Below are 18,854 nucleotides of genomic sequence, written 5' to 3'. Positions count from 1 at the left end.
GTCTTCTCACACGAGTAAACGGGTTTACTGCTTGATAATGTAAATCCTTTGCAACTGCAAATTGGTTCATGAGCATAGAGGTAAACAAATGTAGCAAAATTCGGTAAAAATATTTTTGTTGTATTAAGCACGCCGTATATGCATACACAGGAACAAAACATGTAATGTGCATTTTACAGTCCAGCAAATAATAGCTGCATCATGAATGTCTACCGATACAATCAGTCCGATTGCTAAAGAAAACGTCTTTTGAAACTCTTACATGTATAACGGACCATTTATAAAATATTTTGACGAACTTACTTGTATGTAATTTAAAGGTATAACTAATTTAATGTCTTGAACATACTTTTACTGCACGTTTTTCTCCATATAATTGACTGGCATCTGGAGTTTCCAGGATAGGGATAACTAAATTTAGCTTTCAAACAAAGGTAAAGAAAATTTCTTTCAGAAAGATTAACCTTAGTTTGAAACCGCTGAAGTGTGTTGTCTGTTCTAAACTAAAGAGTGAGACTAACTGTGATATTTGTTTTCTTGTCATATTATCAAATACAATTTTTAAAACCTCGTCCATCACACAAAACTACTATTTCTTTCTTAAACCACTTGTTTCATATTCAGAAGAAACGTGAATCGCAAACGGGAAAACTAGAAACTAGAAACACCTTCCTGAAGCAAACAGTGATACTATCAGATGTAACTTATCCGGCCAAAACCTTGGTAAAGGCATATTGTTTGTTTGTTAACCTGAAATATGTTTTGGTGGTCACTATTGGGTAATATATTTTGCCACTGATTTGGCAACTTTGGAAATGCCCTACAAGTGTCTACTATAAATTCATTTCATACCTTCATCGTGGCCTCATGATTACGCGACGACAGAAAAGGAAAGATGACAAATGTATTCAAGACGGCCCTCTTGTCTTACACTCTTGTGGAGTGTTAATTTTGTCAATTTATGCAATAGATGGGAGATTTCACTTGTCTAGGTCAGGTTCGTAAAATTGGGAATGGTCTTTTTTTACCATCATTGAACAATATCGAATTATCGAGGTACCCTCAGGACCCAAATTCAACCGTTTAAAGCTTACCAATTAGCAGAAATCCGGCTTATGTGATTAAAGAAACAGATCGAATGCCGAATCATTTTGAAACTGGTTGTAGCTGTGGGAATTCACAGCGTTTTACCAATCTGAACGGGCACCTGCATTCTAACGAAGGCTGGTGGTGTCACCTGTATGGAAAATGCTTGTCCCGTGGGGGATTCCGGTGAAACTTCAAGACCATCCTCATCAGAGAACTAAGTACCACTATCCAAGTGGCTTACTTCAAGCTCAAACGCCTTGTACCAGAATATGAATGAAGAATTCTAGTATTTCACGGAAGTCCTGTAACATTTGCTATGATTTTTGACAATTTTGTTCAACCATTGAACGGCCCGGAGATGTAACTACGTGTATGGTGACCTCCTTTTGTAGCACTTTTCCAATGTATCGAAGAAAAAAAATTACCCGGCTCATCGTTAGGAAATGTAATGTACAAATCTGAGACAAATCGTGATATAAGAACACCAAGTTCCATATAAGATAGGGTAAATTCCAACAAATAACGCGAGTGTTAAGAATCTGTATAAAAGAAATTCAAATTGCTTTAAAATGCTTACAATGGATATTTATAAATTCCTTCCTTTAATGACCATCTGGTTTTGGACTCAAGTTAAAATAGAAGAAATGATTCGCAGATTCCTTCCTCTGTTGACAAAACTGTTAACATTTAGATTCTGTTGACTGATTAGCAGTGAACAACAGTCTGAAACGGAATAAATACATTGTGGAACTGATCGTTAACTCAATGTGCATAAAGTTCGAAATTCACCAAACTAATTTATCTATAGAAGCCATTGCTTGTTGCAAACAAATACATCCTACAAAATATTCAGTCTCGATTATCTTGTAAAATGTATGTCATTTACTCAGTGTGAAAGACACATTACCTGTGTATAAATCAATACTTACAGAACTGTGAACATGGATTCATATAATCAAAGTGATTATCTTTTTCAGTTATAACTAAATACAATTTCAAGTTTAAAAGGCATATCCTCTTCAACTTAGTAATGGTAGAAATGTGTATAGCTTCAAGTTTCGACATTCAGCAAAACGCCACATGACAAAATGTGAAAAGTTACAGATTACAGTATCTGACTTCATATTGTCTGTAAAGAACGTACCTACCTTGCTACCTACCTACCTACCTACCTACACACACACGCGCGCGCGCATGCATACATACATACATACATGCATGCATGCATGCATACATCCATCCATCCATCCATCCATACATACATTCATACATACATACATACATACATACATACATACATACATACATACATACATACATACATACATACATACATACATACGTACATACGTACATACGTACATACCGAATGCTGATGCGGGATCATGTTCCTGGTTACAAATGTCATGAACCATGTGGATAAACTAATATGAATAAATCTAACACCACTCCTTCAAGAAGAAATCGGCATTCAACAATGTGTTGTGGGAGTATATACTTCATCAAGTTTTCAAATCATATTAAAATTTGCATTTATTTGTGGTGAGAACTTTAATTTTTATTCTTAAGAAATATTTGGTCTATAACAAGTCCGAGTCTAATCCAAGATTTAAGAAGAGGAATTATAGCAGTAGCAATTGGCAACCTGAATATGGCTACTGTACCGTATGCAACGCAATATGCCGAAACTCGTGTTAATCGTACAATGTCTTAATATCTCGTCTAACAATGGGGCATCTCGACGTTATCAGTAATATTCTTACGTACATGACGCAATACATTCCAAATATAATTTTCTCATAATGTTTTGGATGATATTTAAAGCCATGAATCATCAGAGTTGGTAACAGCGCTACACATACGAAGCTAATTGTATCATTTTCATCTATGAGCATACTTATTTTACAACACTTGACGCATCAGTCATAATCTACAGAGGACGTAACAAACATTTCCCTTTAGAGTTGTATATCTAACACAAACCATTGCAATAAAGAACTTGTTTTCACTCTTTTGACCAATACATAAGATTCTAGCACATACCGCCACAAGTGATGAATGACATGTATTTTGCAATGATAACGTTTCATACCATTAAAATGTGAAAGAAATACGACTTTCCCCCATTGAAAGTGCTTTCGCCCGGACTTCCTTGGTTTCAGTTTGTCAGTCGCCTCATTTGCTTTGTTCCTGAAAAACATGATCCGTTTTCAAGTCAGTATCCAATCACGCTGGATTATCTGTCTGTATAACACTATCCTTAAAATGAGAATATCTACTGCTAAGAGCACAATATCACAGGTCTGTTTATATCTTGTATATGTTTTGATGGTAAATACTGACTGGGTTGGAGAAGTTCTTCGCTTGTTCCGATTCGACACACACGATACTACAGTGCCTCGATTTCACATGCATGGATAGAGGACATAATTCCATGCAAAAGGCCCTATCTGGCAGCTTCTTTGTTACTGGAGAACTGTCGAGACATTATTCCGTTTCCTTTTTTTGCCCTCTCTTGCATTTTGTGAGATTTGTCACGAAGCTGAACATAAATGTTCACACTTTCGGTGGGGTAGCCGAATAGTCAAGTCGCCCAACGCCCCTGTTCGATTCCCCATTTGGAACAATGTGTGAAGCCCATGTCTGGGGTCCCATGCCTGGGTATTGCTGGAATAATGCTAAAAGCGACATAAAGCATGATCATTCACTCACTTCAGCAGAGTTAGCTGTAGCAAGGTTCCTTTGAAACCGACTACCAGATTTTTCGCTGTCATGGAACTTGTTATCTAATGTTGACAGATTCATTGTTCCCTTTCCAAGTACACTATTCCTCAACCCTTGTAAGTCAAGATATAGTACCGATGCCAACTGCTTCGATGAGAATTCGTGAGCTTGATAATTCCACGTCACAGAAACATCAGCTTTGTCAAAGAGTAATGAAGGATGAGTTAATAATCCCTTAAGTAGAAACATACCCAGGCCTGATGCAAGATATAGTTATGTCAAATAAAGCTTAACTAAATAGCATCATACAGCTAAGCACGTAACGCTTGACCAGGCAATCTGACGTCAGACTTTAAAGAGAGACTTTGGAAAGGTAATACCCGTGGCTCTTACATATGTCCTATTGCAGTGTGACGTCCTCTAGAAGATACTTCCCCAGTAGAGAATGGTCAAGGTCAAAATCAAGACGTTGCTATGGGGATAATTACACACGTCAAACCGCTTATGTACCCGAGGGTGAAGGTCACCATGACATGGCGAGGTATGTAGTTTTACAACGCTTGTAATCAGATCAAGTTTCGGTACGGTATGTCTTTTTAACAACGGGCGGTGATTCAAGAGAGGCTTTTAACACATGTAAACGACGGATGAACTTTGTGAGGCTGGCATAATGCTTTAATGCGCATTTGCCTTTAAGTTTAACTTACCGATACAAATTTTAAAAATAGTTTCATTTTTTCAAATACATTAAATCGCCATGTGTCATACATTAGGACAGTCACTTCAAATTTGTGCTTGTCATTGTCTTCAGTTGCTGGGAAATTTACTCTTGTGATTCTGTTACCTGTAATATGTCGCACAGCTTCAAAACATTACGCTAAATTATCTCGCTGCACAGCATATAAGGATCCGGTTGGCATCACTCTGTAGAATTCTTATTTCTTTAAAAAAATATTTTACTTATGTCTTAATTATTATCGAAGAAGCAAGGTGAGAAGGCGTAGTGTGGCTCTATAGCAAATTCGTTGGGTTTTACCGTAAATCTCCACCTGCGACCGATTATGCGCACCACGGATACAGGTGAAGTGCATGTGTCCAGCAATGTTCGAGTTTAATCCTACCATTCGACTTCCAAAGGTGACTATTAAAGGAGGTAATGTCATCATGCATGTATACACACGAGCCATTTAGGCTACAGTGATTTGAAGCACTAGGCAATATATCGTGTTTAGAGTATAACGTACTGACAATATCTGCGTCAATAAAACATTAAACTACTAATAAGTTTCTTTTGGATTTGAAAATGAAAATGTTTAAGCACCATCAACATATCGTCATCAAATGTCACGATTAAGATTCCTGTTTTCCCAAAGGGCTATTTTCATCGAGCCAAACTGACACATAAAGATACGGATCATTGGAATTAGTTTGAAAGATTCGTCTGCTGTTGTACTTAATATAGCGTTATAGCTTACACATCTTTGATTATCTTATCTCACACATAAATGTCGCTGTCTGATTGGCTGAGCACCCGTCTTTTATTTTCAGTGTACCCCGTGTACAAGCGAGGTGCATTGCAATACACCCTGCTTCCCATAACAACTCATTCGTTACTTTGTGGTAGTTACTATATTTATCTCGAGTGACATTAAATGGCGCATGATGCACGGAAATTGCCGATGTTTTGCGAATGCAAATGGATGGAAGGGAGATAACTCTAAATCTGTTTTTCTTGTGTCGTCTGCAAAATCTAGCGATGGCTAGATTTGACTCTCTTTCCAATATATATATATTTTGACAAAACGTTCAAAAAGAATTACAACAAGTCTAGACTAATCGTGAAATTTTGATTATATTAAGATTAGTGCTGCGGTGCGAGATCATCCTGAACTGTCCAGAGTGGTGACTGGCTGTATACTAGAAAATCCTGTCCTTTTCGTGGCAGGTTTGTGTAACAACTCCTGTCGCTGGTGTTCAGAGGGTCACATATGAAACCTGACAACTTGAACAACAGATCGCCGAGCACTAGCATCACACTGATTTGGACAACAAAAAGTACAGGATATCATTTTGAAAAGCGTTTCTTCGTTTACAAGTTGCACAAAACCAAGAATCAGATTGGATTTCCTTAAAAGCATCCTTTGAAAGAATCCTGAACGTACACAAAAGCTAAATGTCGGTCAGCAAACCGTTACTGGGTCATCGGTGACGTTTATGGCAACTGTAAATCCATACAATAAGATATTAACACAGAATCGGAACAATGATTCAGTCAATGCCTCTTTGGAGAGTTGTTTCGGTCATTATATGGACAAAGAGTTACTTCCACAGACGTGTTGTTGGTGTCGATATCGTAAAACACAATAAATATATTTTGAACTCGGTTATTCATCATCAATCTCCGCTGTTGGCGCCATGGCTTCCACTTATATTCAGATCGTACGGTGTCTCTAATGCATCTCATTTCGTTACTCTAGTTAGCAGGTGCGACTAGAATGACAGTTAACTACATTAAACTAAACAGAACACCGTACTGATATTATCTGATGCAGTGGAAGCTGTCAAAACCGGCATCTGTCCAATTCGGCAAGTTGTCAACACTGGCATTAAATATCCGGCCTATCCGTGGCTTGTACATTTATCATCAGCTCTACAATCCAGCACATTAGTATTTCTTATTTCTTCAGTCCCACTGAGTGCCGGTTTAGACAGATTCCACTGTATTAGATGACCAGTTTATGTGCAATCGTGATATAGCACAGGCGTTGGCTCGTAGGTATATTTGCTTTTTAAAATTTTAAAATTTTGTCTAATTGGATGAAGTTTATAGGCTGGGAATATGTGTTTTACGCCGCTGTTAGCTATATTCCAGCAATATCACGGCGGGGGACACCAGAAAATGGGCTTCACATATTGTACCCATGTGGGGAATCGAACGCGAGTCTTCGGCGTGAGGAGCGAACCACTAGGCTACCCCACCGCCCCGTATAGTTTAACAATATCACGTTATATTTTTGTTGTAGGTTTCAGGTTCGAAACTAACCTGTTACTGCGTCTTTGTGGATATTACTTTGATATGATCAGGTCTCAGATTCAATTTAATTTAATATAAATTATTATAATTCGACACAGTTGTTATCAGTTATTTAGCATACCATATTATTTTCACAATAAATGACAATAAATGCAGTATGAACGATGGTTACATTTCTGTTAACTGTCCAGCTTGTAATTCAGAGCAGGTGATCATTGACAGAAGCAATATCGTCACAGATACGAAAATACCATCACACGAAAGCGAATTAATTCACATTAAGAAAATAGGTTTGGGTGTATTGAATTACAAAGGGTAAACGATAAGTGGAGTGACGCCAGTGAGTGATGACGCGAAATGGCTGACTCTCTTAGTCACTTCACGAAATGAATGAAATGACTGATTTCACAATCTGACTGTAAACTACACACACTAATATATATACTAAGGCAGTGTACACTTTGCTCTTATTTTAGGACATAACATTCTTGTGATGCTCGTGTGTTCTATCTGACTAATAACATAAGCGTGTGTTAGGCATTATATTTAACACCTAGCCCATTGCATGTCACCACAACATTATTCTTATGACGTTTGAATTTCCAGTGCTACTGATGCGAAAACAGATTCAAATACAGTCGGAAAAGTCGACAAAAGGGCACTAAAATATTCCACTCCCCACCATAGAAACTGTGGCGAATAAAACTGTCAGTCTTAAGTCAGACAGTTGCGTCTGACTCCAAAGATATATTACACGTGTTTTGCACCTAGAACATTTCACAGACAAAAGAGATAAGGGTATGTGAGCATGCGAATTTATATGCGTCAAAGGTCAGTGATGAGGCAGTCTAACCACATGTGTATGAGTGAATTTACTTTTACACCACATTAAGCAATATTTCAGCTGTAAATAATAATTATTCCGTAAATAATCGAGTTTGGACCAGACAATCCAGTGATTAACACCATGAGCATTAGGAACCGATGACATGCGTCAACCCAGTCACCGAGCCTCACCACCCGATCCGTTAGTCGCCTCTTACGACAAGTGTAGTGGCCTTTTACGTCAAGCATGGGTTGCTGAAGGCCTGTTCTACCTTCACGGGTCGATCTTGCAATCCAGCCATGTATATTAGAAATAGTTTCTGTGAGAAACTTCATTTGCAAGGTCATATGAGAGAATAAAATGTAGCAATAGAATGGTAATGAAAGAAGCTTTATTTCACAGCACTCATGCCTCTGTGTCAGAAATAAGGAATGGCTTAGAAACAAGTGAGTGAGTTTAGTTTTAAGTCGCTGTTAACAATATTCCAGCAATATCACGAGGGGACACAGAAATAGGCTTCACACATTGTTCCCATGTAGGGAATCGAACCAGGGACTTCGGCGTGATGAGTGACCGTTTAAACCACTAGGCTGCCACAACGCCCATAACCCAGCCGAAACCGATTATATGGGATTTAGCAACACAGAACATATGCACAAGATATCTGCCAACGTATACGGACTCACTGGCCATAGAAATCTCTCATATATTATTCCGACTAGTCAGCAGCATACAAAGTGACGAGTAAAATCATGATCATGGGGCTACTACGCTGCTCCCAATATGTTACAACGATTGCAAGTACTTGGTAAAGCTATTTCTCTCATCCTTCCATCTTCTCATACTCTCATCCTGCACTCCACACCAAACGCTAGCTCTTGGAATGATTGTGATCACAGCTGATTGCTTTCATATAATCATCTGTTTGCAGTGAAAACCTGCCGATGAATTTCTCTTTATACCAAAAAAGTACATCATACAAAGTGAAATTAAGATCGCGAGTTTTCATAAATATACCTTGCCAAATGAGCATTTAAAACTCAGAATTTCATTCAACTTAGGATAAAAGTTGTTTAACAAAGTATCATACTTTCAAACTGCCATTAGTGGTTTGTATTACAAAGACGTGAGCACTGTAGTTAATACTGAAAGAAGTGCACGTGCGGTACGTGATGAGCGTTATAACGTCGGTACGTTTTCACTAGAAACAGACTGTAATTGGTACAGCTAGTTATCTAAGTTTTGACAATGGTCATTCTGTTTTGACAGTGAAACTTCACACCCTAACATCGTCACCTCAAACAAAATACCCAAGGAGGCAAAATTTTGTTAAATTATTCTCAACAAATGACACCACAGAAATTATCAACTTACACGCACACACTGACCAGCTGCAACCATTCTGTATTTGATTTTTTGGCAGTCTGTATATTGTATATCATTACAGTTTGATGAGAAACAGAACGGATTAACGCGGCCTGACTGTACTTATTTTTCCATTTATGTTTTTGCATATGTAACAATGTACTCTTGTACTCTAGAGAATAAAATGGTTGAATAAAATGGTTGAATAAAATGGTTGAATGGTTGACAGCGAAACTTCATACCTTAACGGATCAGTGACCACAACGCTGGCAAAAATACTATCCTAAACAGGTAAGTCAGAATTAGAACGTGGTACAATCATGTCAGCCATAGCTTCTCAAATTTCTGAATGTCACGCACTGTACGGTTGAATACATGTCACGTGACGCTCAAATAGTCACCTGCACACTGTGACTTACAGGTCAGTCACCAAGTGATGTGATGCGCTACGCTTTTATTGTACTCCCATTATGTTTAAATAATTTGTTATTTGTAATTTTTTAAAGTGTCTTTAAAAGGATATCCATTTACATGCATAATATGTACACATAATGCTAGTTCTCTTTTGAGATACAATAAAATTGGTGTAACCGATTGCTGTAAGGATAACCCGTCTTTTATTGCATCAGTTAAAATCGCAATGAAATACGTGGACGTTTTAATAGAAAAAAATCAACAATAAACTGAAACAAACACTGTTACACGAAGTCTCAAGGGTTGAGAAGCTGAGATATGTTGGGGTCCTGAGGTACAAACATTTTATAGCATATCGTGACCTCCTCTCATAGCTGAGATTGGCTAGCTTAGTGGTTAAAGCGTACTCTTATCCAACAGTACGTCTGGGTTCGACACCCATATTGTGTTTGAAGCCCAACCCTGGTGTCCCCCGCTGTGAGTGAGTATAATGTTTTTGTTGCCAATATTCCAGCATTATCACGCCGAGGATCAGCAGAAATGATCTTCACACATTGAACCCATGTGGGGATTCGAACCCAGGTCTTCATCGTGACGAGCGGACGCTTTAATCATTATAGGCTGCCCCATCGCCTCGTTCCCCGTTGTGATATTGCAGGACTAATGCCACGACAGAAATTCAAACCTGCAACGTCAAGAATATTCTCGTTTGTCTGCCGCTACAGATTTCATAGAGAATTGTATTATTCGCCCGTGGAAGATACCGCAGTATAATATTTACGACACCATTACTCGCCCGTGGAAGATACCGCAGTATAATATTTACGACATTATTACTCGCCCGTGGAAGACACCTCAGTATAATATTTACACAATATTGCACTAGGGTAATATCGTTTGACGTATGACGTTAAAATGGTTATGACGTCACAAAGCTAATGTCCTCACACTGTTGGCAATTTGGCCGCTCTTTCTGTCAGTTTATGTTGGCGAGTAATAAACACAATACCAAACTCCCTACCGTGAAGTACCACTTCTATTAAACCCGTTAAAGATTAAGCATCAAAGTCGCTTTCGCTCGTTTGATACCAAATCATTAACTCGTTTAGTAAAAATTGTATTACACGGAAAGTCGTTTAGTATGTTCTATGCGCGTAAAACAGTGACGTACATAGGGATAATAGCTGGGAATCAACGGTATGGTAAAACATGTCTTGGTTTCATGTCGGCATTCGTCACTGATTTCATCAGTTTTATCACTGAAAAAGAACGACTGGAAAATGACATTTTATAAAATGCTATATTTTTCTGTATATTGGGCTAATAATAATACCAAACATCTAATCAAAACAGAGTCGGAAATATGTTTAATGTATTACATTCTGAGAAGAGGAAAGTCGTATAGAAAGTATGGCGTAATAGAAATGCCATTGCTGACGTAATATGAAATGACGTCATAGTTGACGCTGCTGTAAAAACATTAATCAGGAATGACAGGACGACAGACATCTGAGTCCTCTAGAACAGCTACGTCGTTTTAGTTGTTTTATTATTAAAGTATCATCACATGCGTTTGTCACTGGAACTGGGTGGGTATGCGAGCATGGTTGTGCGTGCGTGCGTATATGTGCTTCAAGCCTTGTTACAAGTCATGTCACTTGTTACTTTCATGCCAAATGTTCCACTCAAAGTACCACAAACCAATGGAAATTTATCAGTCGTGTGGTGTAGGGGAGGCAACTCCTGATACGCCTGTTCGCCTTGAAGTCGTGTCACAGTTTATGAAGGACAATCGCCAAAACCGTATCTGAAACGCTTTCGAAATAGACTGCAATCTGTTATATAATTGCTATCAAAATCTCTCTTTGCTTGTTTTCTTTGAATACAAAATGTTCCCGGAACATATATAGAACATGTTTAAAATCTACTTACAGATTTACAAGCAGGTAAACCCTACTAATTAGGACCACGTGTAGCATTGACTGAGAAATAATGTACTCCAAAAAACACAAACTGCTCTTTGTGTGAGACACTATACATGTTCGTGTAGGTCGGTCCTGATTGAGCCTCGAATGCCCCTCCCACACACCATACACGTGTCCACCGTCAGACCACACTCGCTACAAGACACCACATGACCACAGGGCAAGAACACTAGTGATGCCTTATTCTGGGAACACTTTCTGCAACTGCCCCATTTGCTGACACTGCTGGCAGTGATGATGTTCTTTCTGTTACTGACGCCGATGTTGCTCCTACTGCTTCTGGTACTGTTCCTCGTGGTGGTATTGTCATCGCTGTTGGCAACGCTGCCGCTGATGCTGATGCTGTCCCTAGTAATAGTGCTCTTTACGCCGCTGCTGTGATAGCTTTTGGTGTTGCCCCTGGCACTGGTACTGCTGTCGTCATAGTTACTTCTGGTATTGCCCCTGACAGTGGCGCTGTCGTTCCTGTTGGTACCGCTGCTGCTCCAGATATCGGCTGTGATGGTGTAACAGTCGTCGCTGTCCCTGGGGCCGGTGTTCCTGGTGTTTGAAGTAGGTGAGCCATGGTTTCTTATGACATTGCACGCCATTGTACCTGACGAATGGCAGGTCGTTCTTCTGCACCACAGAAAGTCGCAGCCTTGTGCAATGTACATAGAAGATGTGCTTCTGAAATGCAATATCTTGGTCACTCTGAGTGTACTGTAAGTCTCATGCTTAAACACAATGAACGTCAAAACGTTTAAATGAACATTTTCAGTGTTCGCTTCTGTTTTGTTTTCGGGTCTCAATTTGACGAAAGGAGATTACGATTTCACATACTATCAGATAGACTAAAGTTTAGTTTGTAAATAAGTAATTGTGATACAATTCTTTTTACACTGAATATTAGTCGAAGTCAGATCGGAGATTCAGAACCTGAGGAAATCAAGTTTTGCTTTATCTAGGGCTTCAATATTGCAGAAGGCGCTGGGGTGGTAGGGTAAATAATGCGGTCCTGGACTCCGAGACTCTGGGGTGGTAGGGTAAATAATGCGGTCCTGGACTCCGAGACTCTGGGGTGGTAGGGTAAATAATGCAGTCCTGGACTCCGAGACTCTGGGGTGGTAGGGTAAATAATGCGGTCCTGGACTCTGAGACAGATCAAATGTCAAAATGACGCAGTTCAGTTTTAAAAATGCACAGAAAAGTTTCATAACCGAAGTTATGGTCAAATGTCATATTTTCACGTTTACAATGTCCGACTATGCCATATTTTTCCACATATCAATTTCGTCATCTGCATCTGGTTTTTGTAATTAAGGTATAGTAGGAAGTTAAGTTTGTCGCTCTCATTACTATTTCAGTAATGTCAATGCTGGGTACACCAGAAATGGGGAAGCGAACACGGATCTTTGCCGTGACGAGCGAACGCTTAACCACTAGGCTACCAGACCGCCCACAGCAGCTGTAATTTATAATAATTTCACATTTTAGCAATTCATACCATAGTCACTATATGTGTTAGGATAATTCTATATCCTAATAAAATGATAATAACTGTGATTTGTTGTAACTATAAATATTTTAGCAAGACAATAAATACCATTTCCTGGTTAGGTGAACGTCATGATTTAACCAGAATAGATTTTACATAATAATAGTCTAACGCACCTTTGAACAGTAGGGTCTGTATGATATGGACGGACCTGTGAAGGTCCCGGGGTAGAATCGGCCTTCAGCAACCCATGCTTGCCATAACAGGCCACTATGCTTGTCGAAAGAGGCGACTAACGGGATCGGGTGGTCAGGCTCGCTGACTTGGTTGACACTTGCTTCCCAATTGCACAGATCGATGCTCATGTTGTTGATCACTGAATTGCCTGGTCCAGACTCGATTGTTTACAGACCACCGCCAATATTGCTAAGTGCGGCGTAAAATCAAACTCACTCACTATGATATGGGGAGACCACGAACGTGGGTATAGTGCTAGAGACAAACTCAGTGTCGAGACCCGCGATTACTGTTTTCTGTTAAGGGGACGCAACTCTGTGCATCTTCAGAGTGCCTTGACGACAGGATCATTGTTCCTTTCAAATCATTGACAACTCAATACACGTCGGCAGTGTGTGAAATGAAACTTTGAAAATAATCCTAACAAACCTACTCCACATATAGTTATGATTACTATTATGTACTGCATCTGCCCAGTATTTTCAATTTGATAAAGTGGGTCGTTCAGAGGGCTTTGTTAATGGATGTTAAGTTTTTTAGGATAAAATAAACCTCATATTATCTGTTCAACTGGATTGTACGTAACTGGTGATGTCTAATATCGCAAGATTATAGTTTTAAACATATTCATAAGAATGTTCTTCCCGGAAAATCGGTAATCACAATTTCTGTATAACATAGGTTATGATATTTCTATTGTTACGGTATGTTGGTAAAATTGCCGGGGTGACGTTACATATTAACTCACTCATTAAAATATTCCGATTTTCTGAGGTCAGCATATAGGTATACTTACCTCTGTCGTCAAGTTCCAAGACAGACGCAACTACTGGTAACAAGCACACTGACTGAAGATACCGAATGTCAGGTCTATATTTAGCCGGGTTTTCCCCACGTCAGTCCCATAACCGCTCTAACATAACAATAGTGTCTCGAGGTTTCAGTGACTCGATCACGCTTAACTACGTGAACATCCGGGTTACAGTTGTGCCTCAGGAAACAATGCTTGTTGTTAGACGAAACTAACGGTATCCGGTTGAGAATCACTGGATCGTCTTGTCCAGGGCTCTGTTTACATAGATCACCGCAGCAAAAATGCGGGAATATTGCTCAGTGCGGCTTTACACAACACAGAAACAAACAAACAACTCTCTACAAATGTCAACAAAATAAATAACAAATGGAGATTTATGATTATGGAATGTCTTTATTAAAACAATCACATAGATGGGCATTTCTATCTATATAATACAGACTAAAATAATTTATAAAAGCATATCGTCATTGCGGTAACCGTTCAAACGTTTGTGGTATTTACGACAAAGGTGGAAAATGATTTTATCAAATGAAGAAACTCATTAATCATTTGAATACAGTATCCATATACCAGAGGGAAATGTGTTGGAAGATTTTTTCACTTTGTTGTTTTACTGGAACTGGTATGTAGGTATAAAGCTAAACAAACATGACGTATTCCGAAAAGGTGGTTAAAATACGACCTACGATCAACGTTTGACACTTGATGGAGAGTCTTTAAACAAACACGAAAAAAAACAACCAAGCTTGTAATCCAGGATGCAGAGTTACAGGATGCAAGATTCCGACTAAATTACATATTGAAGCGACGAGGTGTTCGCGAAAAGCTAACCATCTCCTACCCTGCCAGCAATCTGAGCAATGTTCAAGCAGATTTCATAAACATATTTTATTTCAATCGACTCCGAGCACTGCTGAGCGTGAGGTTCACAAAACCATGAAGTGAAAAACATGGACATAATAACCTGTCTGCTGTTGCTGCACTGTTCAGGCCGATGTAGTTGGGTCAGAGTGCAGTAGCATGAAGGTGGTTATGTCAGTCCTCCCAAGGAGGACCCCAATTTCCCTGTCCAGAGAAGCACAACTGATTCTCATCGTCGAGCCATCATCAACGTTGCATCTGACTTTAAGTACTGTCCAAGATGTCATACTCCGGTTTCCCTGTCCAGAGAAGCACAACTGAGTCTCATCGTCGAGCCATCATCAACGTTGCATCTGACTTTAAGTACTGTCCGAGATGTCATACCCCAGTTTCCCTGTCCAGAGAAGCACAACTGTTTCTCTTCGTCTAGCTATCATCAACGGTGCATTTAATCATTAGTTCTGTCGCGAGGTGACTTCATGGCCACTATGTTAAATCTATTGTCAATCGCATCTCTGATACATGAACATAAACAGTATAAAGAAAACATGTTTGATACATCCATGAAAATGTTCTCAGCACATAGTACAATTTCAATAGTCGGCTAAACATTTAATCATTCAAGAAGATTATTTAATCATTTGCCTCAATACCTAATGATGGATTTTGCCGCGCAAACTTAAAATGGATAATTTTCTGCAATCTAAGAAAACATTCAGAGAAAGGTTTGCACTGACTAAACTATCTGAGTACTACGAAATAGATGATGGGTATGGAACGTGAAAGCACGGGCCTTTGCGAGGATTAAAGCTTTTTTAAAAAATATATACAAAATTGAGAGGAATCCCCGATTCACAGATCAATACATCATTACCTTGTCATAATATATTGTACTGCGAAGCATTTCGAGTCTCAAAAACAGTATTTTTCTATCCTCGCAAACACACGAGGGTCTATGCATGCAAGGGGTAGTAAATACAGTATTCATAAACTGAATCTTTGAAGCACAGTGTCACACATTTTCGACAGTATTATGGCTTACATATTATATACAGGGGCATATGCACTCACATAAGCTTCCTAATGATGCATTTAAAGCTTATTATCTCGAAATAAGCAATCGATCACAGAAACTTCGAGGTGAGCAGCGTCCAAGCAGATAACACTTGCCATATACGGAATGTAAACGATTGTCATGTACACTGAAATCTGTCGCACTCGTTGATGTCTGTCAAAGGGACAGAACTCTATGGAATTCGCTTGAAATACTGTTGGACCGGTAAAAATGATTTAATGCAACGTTGCATTAATGCATTTGAACTTTTTATGATAATCTAAACAAGTAATTGTTTTGGAATAAATCGTATGGCAGTGTTCTGCTTTTTTACAGAAATGTGGTGTGACACTGTGTATAACTGTACTTTCCTAAAGCCTAAGTTCTCAGTAAGTAGTATTTTACTGAAGCGTTTGAGTCGGAATTAAGTAATATTTCAAAGACAAATATTTAAATGGGAAAGAAAAGAAATGTGCATTTGGAGAGTTTGCCTACAGTGGATTATTGTTTCAAAACTTTACTAAGTGCTTATAGCGTTACATTAATGATGACAGTTAAATTGGTGGAGCTCAGCAAGAGGCACGTCTCATCATCACACGGCCCACAGGTCGCTGAAAGAAAGTATGTGAGTGAGTTTAGTTTTACTCCGCCTTTAGCAATATTCCAGCAACATCACCAGAAATGGGCATCACTCATTGCAACCACGTGGGGGATTGGACTCGGGTCTTCGGCGTGACGACCGGAGGTTGTTACCACTAAGCTACCCCGCACAAAAACGAAATATCGAACATCAGATATAGGTGATATGGGGTTTAACGTCGCACTTAAAATATTTCGCTCACATGACGACGTTGTTGTGTATGTATGGCTGCTTGTACAAGCCCAGACTTCAGCTGGTTTTATAGCGCTGAATTAAGTTAAGTGAGATACCATGCCGCAGTTAGCATGAATACTCCACTCGGACACATTAGACCGACTAAGGTCCTTGTTGTACCCAGTAATGCCAAGCGCCAGGCAGGTACTAACAAATACCATGCTTTAACCCTTTTGGTAAAACGCGGTCGGGATCGAACCTGCGACCTTCCACTCTCCGGGCGGACGCTCTAACCACTACACCACGGAGACTGTAACAACAGAATAATAAGCTGTGTCATGATTGCATGTGAAATGTGTGATTTTTAAGGTTTGTTAAATGCAAGTATAATTAGAAGATGTGCATCAAGCCTATATAACTCACCCCTCCTTCCCTGCAGATGACCACGCCCCTCTTAATTACCGGGCAGTTGGGTTGCAGCTCTGCGTGTCGGTCCCACGGGTCGTCATCCACACTCCAGTTTGTAGCTTGGCATCCGCAATGGAAGCATGTCAGTGTCGTCGTTTTTCCTGTAGGATAGCATTGACAGTTGTTGCATGACATAGTGTGACATATACTGACAGCAAAAAGAAACGCAACTCTGCTTTTTGTCAAGTATTTAAAGAGAAGACATAAACATGAACGCTTACGTTATGAAATTTCATTCTTTTTCGAAACTTGCGTTTCTTTTGCTGCTATGTATATGAGTGAGAGAGGTTATATAACACAGGTGTAGACATTTAACACAGGTATAGACATTTAACACAGGTGTAGACATTTAACACAGGTATAGACATTTAACACAGGTGTAGACATTTAACACAGGTGTAGACATTTAACACAGGTGTAGACAATACGTCAGTTATAGGGCTTGTCACCTTGACGCGGTCACCTCTTACGATCACGAACGTTGTTCTACTGGACCGTAGTGATTAACGCAGTATACCGCCATGCTGCAACAATGTAGTACGGTCACCACAACGGTGCAGTAGGGCTAGTTACGGTCTACTGGGCCAAACTATGGTCAAACCACGATAACACAAGGGTCAAGCTAACCGTAGAGATATTTTGAACATGTTGAATATTTCTGGTCTAACCACGGCCATATCATGGGTTTGCTGAAGGTCAAAGTACGGTCACTAGGGTGATGTACCTGAACTAGAGAGTGAGTGAGTCAGTTACAACGTCACGCTATTCCAGCAACGTTTAACGTCGGTTTTAGTAGTACGTTACACGTGGATTCTACACATTGCACCCATGTGGGGAATCAAAGCCAGGTTTTCGGTGCGACGAACAAATGGTTTAACCACTAGCCTACTCAAACGTAATTTGGTTAAATCCTGTAGTGTTTAAATCATCGTTAAATTTGTGAAAATTAAATTTATGAAAAACGTACCACAACGATAAAACCCGGCCCTGGCGATGGTACGTTGTTTGTCAAGTGACATTGCTGCAAGGTCGTCGTGACCGCTTCTCAACGTTTGAAGTCTTTCATCACAGAAAAGGGACGGCTTCAAAGGGTGTTTTCCCGGAGTTCTGTAGGAAAGTCGCACAAGGTCCTGAATCGTTAACCCCGATTTGTCTCCATCATCAGCTCGTGCCAGTAAAAGGTCATGGTCATGTACAAATGCACGTGGAATCCGTGCGAGATCATCGTCTAGTAGAAATCCACCATGCAACATCCTGCATTTAAAGTAAAACTGTAATTATCTTCGACTGGAATTATAATCTGTTGCAGGCACAAAGGACATAAAAACCTCGCTACCAAAGGCTGACAACAGGCTTTACGGTGACCAACGTTTCCTGTTGCTGAAAACGCATTGACCTGTGCAGGTTCACTGACGCTACCAGTCATGTCTATATTTAAATGACCTCAGATATCCTGAACTATTAATACGACAACAATCTGGGAAAACCCACTTATCCAAAAATATTGATTATTGCGTACATCAACCCACACTACTCAATGTTTATAAGGTAAGAAAGAAAAGTGATAAGTAATACGTAATAAAGAAATTTTTTTCTAAGTTATCTACAATATATAATTACGTTAAAAGCAAGTAGTGTAACAGTGTTTACTCGTTTCTGTGTTTACCTAATAAACAATGTTATATCGAA

The 18,854-nt window shown here is 39.4% G+C and overlaps 1 protein-coding gene and 1 long non-coding RNA gene across 2 annotated transcripts; both read right to left on the bottom strand.

The window, feature by feature from the left end:
• Nucleotides 1–10,733: 10,733 nt before the first annotated feature.
• On the bottom strand, nucleotides 10,734–14,017 carry LOC137287089 (uncharacterized). The gene is made up of 2 exons (XR_010957011.1): nucleotides 13,948–14,017; nucleotides 10,734–12,106 (listed from the first exon to the last, which is right to left on the bottom strand). It is a non-coding gene; the product is annotated as an uncharacterized lncRNA (long non-coding RNA).
• Nucleotides 14,018–14,386: 369 nt separating this feature from the next.
• Nucleotides 14,387–18,418, bottom strand: LOC137287841 (uncharacterized). The gene is made up of 3 exons (XM_067820223.1): nucleotides 18,133–18,418; nucleotides 17,121–17,266; nucleotides 14,387–15,223 (listed from the first exon to the last, which is right to left on the bottom strand). The coding sequence occupies exons 1-3, from the start codon at nucleotides 18,416–18,418 to the stop codon at nucleotides 15,113–15,115; spliced, it is 543 nt and encodes a 180-aa protein (XP_067676324.1). The 3' UTR covers nucleotides 14,387–15,112.
• Between the last annotated feature and the right edge of the window lie 436 nt (nucleotides 18,419–18,854).

The sequence above is a fragment of the Haliotis asinina genome, chromosome 6, assembly GCF_037392515.1.
Source record: "Haliotis asinina isolate JCU_RB_2024 chromosome 6, JCU_Hal_asi_v2, whole genome shotgun sequence".
Classification (NCBI taxonomy): domain Eukaryota; kingdom Metazoa; phylum Mollusca; class Gastropoda; order Lepetellida; family Haliotidae; genus Haliotis; species Haliotis asinina.
This window is presented reverse-complemented; position numbering and strand designations above follow the sequence as displayed.

Excerpts from the sequence above, each read along its gene's own strand:
- LOC137287841 (XM_067820223.1), bottom strand. The coding sequence starts at position 18,418 with ATGTTGCATGGTGGATTTCTACTAGACGATGATCTCGCACGGATTCCA. Across the intron at positions 17,267-18,132 it reads GGCCGGGTTTTATCGTTGTG|GAAAAACGACGACACTGACA; the intron begins GTACGTTTTTCA and ends GCTATCCTACAG. Across the intron at positions 15,224-17,120 it reads TCATCTGCAGGGAAGGAGGG|GGAAACTGGGGTATGACATC; the intron begins GTGAGTTATATA and ends TTCTCTGGACAG.